The sequence below is a fragment of the Heteronotia binoei genome, chromosome 17 (genome assembly GCF_032191835.1).
Source record: "Heteronotia binoei isolate CCM8104 ecotype False Entrance Well chromosome 17, APGP_CSIRO_Hbin_v1, whole genome shotgun sequence".
Lineage (NCBI taxonomy): Eukaryota > Metazoa > Chordata > Lepidosauria > Squamata > Gekkonidae > Heteronotia > Heteronotia binoei.
The window spans coordinates 45,299,392-45,305,444 of record NC_083239.1 but is presented as its reverse complement, the minus strand read 5'-3'; the positions used below and the strand labels follow the sequence as shown (position 1 = coordinate 45,305,444).

General features: G+C 52.5%; 1 protein-coding gene across 1 annotated transcript; it reads left to right on the top strand.

The window, feature by feature from the left end:
• The first annotated feature begins 3,800 nt into the window (after positions 1–3,800).
• On the top strand, positions 3,801–5,014 carry LOC132586370 (zinc finger and BTB domain-containing protein 26-like). The gene has a single exon (XM_060258408.1). The coding sequence runs from the start codon at positions 3,829–3,831 to the stop codon at positions 5,005–5,007; it is 1,179 nt and encodes a 392-aa protein (XP_060114391.1). The 5' UTR covers positions 3,801–3,828; the 3' UTR covers positions 5,008–5,014.
• Positions 5,015–6,053: the final 1,039 nt, after the last annotated feature.

Below are 6,053 nucleotides of genomic sequence, written 5' to 3'. Positions count from 1 at the left end.
TGACAGGGGGAGATGTCCCTGCTGGGACTTCTGACTTGCCTACGTATACGGCAAGAAGGGGCAAAGAACCCCACACCTAGCTGGTTGCAAAGGGGAGATTGTGAAGGCAAATGGCGCTGGGGGCTGTGCGGAAACTTCAGACACGGGTTGGCGTGTGGAAACTCTAGACACGGGATGGCTGCTGCACAGGAGCAAGGGAGGATTGGATTTGGGTCCCAGAAGTTCAGTGCGGGACCAACGTTGTCCAAAGAGAGGGAGCCATGGTTGGGATTCTTTCCCGGCGGAGGAATACGGTCTCTTGGCTCGACCCTTCACTCCCCCCTCCAAGTCCCCCCTCCCACTGCGCCCCGGCGGCGGGTCGCTTGGCGGAGCAATCCCTGCCCTTGCCCGCCCGGGGGAAGAAGTCCCGGACCCGCTGAGAGCCGGATTCCAAGATGGCGGCGCAGCGGTGGTGCCGCCGTGAGGATCCTTAACGGAATCGCTGGCGTGACTCATGTATGGATTAGCCGCCTCAAAAAGCTTTTTTTTATTAAAGGCAACGGCGCCTCTGAGGAACAGGACCAACTAAGCGACTGTTTTCGGGTGAGTGGTTCAAAAGCGCGCCGCTCACGTAACTTACGCTCTGGGCGGGTGAACGGAGAGGCGTACGCATTGGGGGGCGGAGCGTAGAGGCTGTTGGTGAATAGCCATCTACGCTAGAGGGAGCCGCGTAAATGGAGTAGCGGGAGGTCTCCGAGTGGCCTCTAGGGGTCGCTGCGGGAGCGTCCCAGACGTTCGGAAACAACGCTGCGCAAGCGGCGTAGTAGGAGAGGACGAGGACGAGCGTAAAGGAGGGAGCTGGGAGCGAGGTGCGCTAAATGCGTAGAACGTTTCTGGGAATAATTGTAAGGAAGCACGTGGGGATGGTCAGTTCTCGGCTTTTTCGCAGAGGCTTCCCTGAGTTTTAAGCCAACCGTTCCTAAAAAGCAGACACAAAGTGACCTAAGCGTTTCTATCGTACAGCCTTATCCACACTATATCCCCCCAGCCATGAAAATAAAACAATTCCATTAATCAGATGGACAAAACACAGTACACTTCAACCAACCTTCCTTCCTTCCTTTCTCTCTCTCTCTCTTTCATATGCCGCCCTCCCCTTGTTCCAGATGTAGCTGGTAAAATTGCATGTTGCCAGAGAAAACCACATTCCTCTCTATTTATCTGTATTTAGGGCTGCAATTCCATCAGTTTTTGGTATAATCATATGAGGATAGATCCAGGCGGGAAGCCACAGAACAAAGTTGGAGTGCAGTAGCATCTTTTAAGACCAACAAAGTTTTATTCAGTGTGTAAGCTTTAGTGTGCATGCACACTTCATCAGACAGTGAAATGGGGTACAGTGAGCAGAGTTAACATATAGCTGGTGGGCAGTGGTTAAGCATGAAGTGTGCATGCCCATGAAAGCTTGCTGAATAAAACTTCGTTGGTCTTAAAAGTGTCACTGGATTCCAACTTTAATCATATGAGGAGTTAAGCGCATAAGAGAAGCCATTTTTGATCAAGCCAGTGGCTCATCACTTTGTGTCACACAGTGGCCAAAACCGAAGTGCCATCAGGAGATCCACCAGCAGGGCCAGAATTTCAGAAGCACTCCCACTGTTGCCCCCCCCCCAAGCACCAAGGATACAGAGCATCACTGGCCCAGACAGAGTGTACCCATACCTTGTAGCCAATAGTCACTGATGGACCTCTGCTCCAAATGTTTACCCAGTCTCCTCTTGAAGCTAGGGTTGCCAAGTCCAATTCAAGAAATATTTGGGGGCCAGGAGACATTGGGGTGGAGCCAGGAGCAAGGTTGTGATAAGCATAATTAAACTCCAAAGGGAGTTCTGGACATCACATTTAAAGAGACCGCACGCCTTTTAAATGCCTCCCCTCCATTGGAAATAATGAAGGACAAGAGCATCTTGGGGGCTCATAGAATTGAACCCCCTGGTCCAATCCTTTTAAAACTTGGAGTGTATTTTGGGGTGAGGCACTGGATGCTATGCTGAAAATTTGGTGTCTCTACCTCAAAAAATAACTCCCCCCCCCGAGCCCCAAATACCCGCAGATCAATTCTCCATGATAACCCTGTGGGAATCTGTCTCCATAGGAAATAATGGAGTGCCCAGCAGACATCCCCCCCCCCCCACACACACACATTCTGATGACCCTGAAGCGGAGGGAGGGCCTCCAAATTGGGGGATCCCCTGCCCCCACCTGGCGATTGGCAACTCTACTTGAAGCTGTCTGTGCTTGTAGCTTCCACCACTTCCAATCTTAGGCCCGTTACTCCTAGTTTAAGTTTGTTAGGCTCTGACGGGGGTAACTGCATAGGATTGTTCTGCCCATCAGATTAATCTAGTAGTAGAGGTGATTTAGTGGGGAGGGGGGGTTTCAAGTAAGCATGCTTATAAAAATTGCAGAAGAAGCACTTCTTCCTAGGGTTGCCAGCTTCCAGGTGGGCCTGGAGATCTCCCAGAATTACAGTTGACCCCCATACTTCTTCAGAGATCAGTTTGGTGTAGTGGTTAAATGTGTGGACTCCTATCTGGGAGAACTGGGTTTGATTCCCCACTCCTCCACTTGCAGCTGCTGGAATGGCCTTGGGTCAGCTGTAGCTCTCGCAAGAGTTGTCTTTGAAAGGGCAGCTGCTGTGAGAGCCCTCTCAGCCCCACTCACCTCACAGGTTGTCTGTTGCGGGGGGAGAAGATACAGGAGATTGTAAGCAGCTCTGAGTCTCTGATTGAGGGGTATAAATCTGCAGTCGTCTTCTTCCCCTTGAAGGCAATGGCTGTTATGGAGGGTGGGATCTATGGCATTGTGAATCCCAAATCACCAGGAATTTCCCAACCCAGAGCCGGCAGCTCTTCCAAGCGTGAGTGAAACAGAGAAGAAAGTAGCCACATTGATCCATAGCAGTATCCCAGAACGAAAGCCATAAAATACTTTTTATTAATACCAAACAAAATAACAAACCTGGCATACAAGCTTTGGAGTCAGGGCTGGCCTTAGACTGCCAGACACCCTAGGCAAGACTACCTTCCAGTGCGCACACACACCCCACACACATTGATAATGTCACGGGGGGGGCACCCCCAGAAGGCTGGCATCCTAGGCAGTCGCCTGGTTTGCCTAGTGGCAGGCTTGGCCCTGTTTGGAGTTCATCAGAACTCTTTATCATCTGGACATTTAAAAAAAAAAATGACGTTTCGTTCAGCGCTATCACCGTCCAAGCTTTATTTAAACTTGACTTCACGGTTGGCTTTATCCTAGTAAAAAAGACAGTAGCTACTGCCAATTCGGCTGCAGCTATGAAGTCTGTCAGAATAATATAATTTGAGGAATGCCTAGAAGGCTTCCCAGAACAGTTGTCATTAACAGATGGGGCAGTCTGCAGGTTTGCAGGAAGAGTGGCTCTCACTGGCGGGTCTCCTCAACCCCAAGCCATTGCATATAAATGAAAAAGACGGAAATGTCAACGCTTACTAAAAACAAGTCAAAAATAATAACATACCTCCACAAATTTGGTTATTGTTGCCCAAAGCGAGTGATTTATAGCAAGCAACAATGTTGCAAGCTTGTTGACTTCAGAAAGAAAGCCTTTGATCTGTTTTGGTTTGATGTGGCAATGTGAAATTTCTTCCAAAACTTCTGCCTGCAGCTTTTTATTCTTGGGGCTTCTCATTTGTTGCAGTGTCAGATGCCAGCGTGTCTAGACTTCCATTTGGTGTGCGGTGTGTAATCTGGAGCTTTTCTCCCTTCCCTGTTTTCTCACCCCTGCCCCCCCCCCCAGGTAGAGCTAAGATGGCCCCAGCCTGTGAGCAGCTGCAATTCCGCTTCCCTAGTTACGGGGACGGGGTGCTGCGCCGCATGGACCAGCTGCGGGAACAGCGGCGCTTCTGCGACGTGACGGTGCAGGTGAATGAGCTGCGGGTCCCCGGGCACCGGGTGGTCTTTGCCGCCTGCTCCCCTTTCCTGCGGGACCAGTTCCTGCTCAATGACTCGGAAGAGGTGTCCTTCTCACTCTTCCAGAGCTCTGAGATCGGGCGCCAGCTTCTGCTCTCCTGCTACACGGGGTGCCTGGAGGTGCCCGTCAAGGAGCTGGTCAACTACCTGACGGCCGCGTCCTTCTTGCAGATGGGCCACGTGGTGGAGTGCTGCGCCCAGGCCCTCTCCCACTACTTAGTCCCCAAGGCAGACGCCCTGCTGCAGGAGGAGGAGGAGGAGGGAAACTGCTTACAGCAGGACGGGGAGGAGGAGGAGGAAGAGGAGAAGTACTGCCCTTCTGCATTCAAGGGGGAGGCGGACTCTGAGAAAGGCAGAACGGAGGGTCCCGAGTTCACCCCTTGCAGCTCCTCTTCTCCAGCGATCTCGCTCTCACTGATCAACTCAGCCGTGGAAATCACCCGCAGCTACCTGCAGGGCTGCTTGGACGATGAGACGGGCGGCAAAGGCCTTCCTTTCCCGCCCCCAGTCCCTGCGCCGGGCTCCCAGTGGAGGCGCTACTCCTTGCCCTGGCACCGCCGCAGCGCGGCCGCAGCTTACAGGGACTGGAGGCCAGGGGTCGGGGCGGCGGGGTGGAAGGTGCCCGGGCTGGAGCGCCCGTATCGGTGCCCGCGCTGCAACCGCGTTTTCCAGCAGCTGGGCCACTTTGTGAGCCACGTCCAGGAGCACAAGCTCTTCCTGTGCCTGCGCTGCGGCAAGGTCTTCTCGCAGAAGAGCAACCTGACGCGGCACATCCGGGTGCACACCGGCTTCAAGCCCTTCCAGTGCCCCGTCTGCCACAAGTGCTTCACTCAGAACGCCACCCTGCAGGACCACCTCAACCTGCACAGCGGCCTCAAGCCCCACCGGTGCAACTACTGCGACATGCACTTCACCCACAAGCCGGGCCTGCGGCGCCACCTCAAGGAGATGCACGGCAAGAGCACCTTCGAGAACAGCCACGAAGAGATCGAAGAGGTCACCATTGACTTTGATTGATGGGAGGGAGGGGGAGGGGGGGCGGGTGGGTGGAGACTGAACGGCAGGCTCTTTGGCCAAGGCCAGGGTATCTTGTTTGGGTGCAAGGAGCTGCAGAAAGGCAAGAAACATGCCACAGACTGAACCCGATGGCATTGGGGGGGGGTAGGTAGTGCCACAAGTGTACTCACTCCTTTACTCGTTGAAAGGGAAGTGCTGTGATCCAAGTGTTTCCTGGAGAAAGAGAGCGTGGACTGAACAGTTTCCTAGACAGGATGAGATACCTCAGTGTATACAAGGGACCAAGGCTGTCGGCTCAGGTTTTGTGTTGGCAAGAGGATGCCATGGTCTCTCTCGGAGACGATTCCATGTAGAGTGCAGGAGGGGCCGTGTTGTGAGGCTAGGGGAGACGGCCGTCTCGGGAAAGGGAAAAATCCAACCCCGGGTGTGCACGCCACTGGAATGGAGCAAGAGTCCAATAGCACCTCGAAGATCAACAAAATTCGTGGCAGAGCTTTTCCTGCTTGCTTCGTCAGACTCACGAAAGCTCATTCCCTGCCACAAATCTTGTTTGAGCCTTGCTCTTTTCTGCTGCTACAGACAGACTAACATGGCCGCCCATCGTGAAGACACTGGAAAGTTCTGCTGCGCAGGACGTGTTGGAATATAGGGGAGCTTGGACGAACGCAGTCTTGCCTTCTCATTTCTAGATGGATTGCGTCAGAGAACTAGTGATGTGCACTTAAAAAAAAAATTAGAATTTTTGGATATCCGTTTCCCTACTGGTAGTTCTAGATTATTTTGGTCCCCAGTTGCATTTTTGAATTCCTGATGTTTTTCGGGTGCATTGTTCCCAATTAGTAGAAACGTATGAGTCCAGTAGGACCTTGAAGACTAGCAAAATTTGTGGCAGGGTATAAGTTTCTACCCTGCCACAAATTTTCTTTGTCTTTTTGGACTACTCAGCTCCTGCTCTTTTCTGTTGCTACTGACATTCTAACATGGCTACCCTCTCTTCATTACTATTCCCTATGGAGGGCTCTTTTCAGTGGAGGGAGGCTGGAATG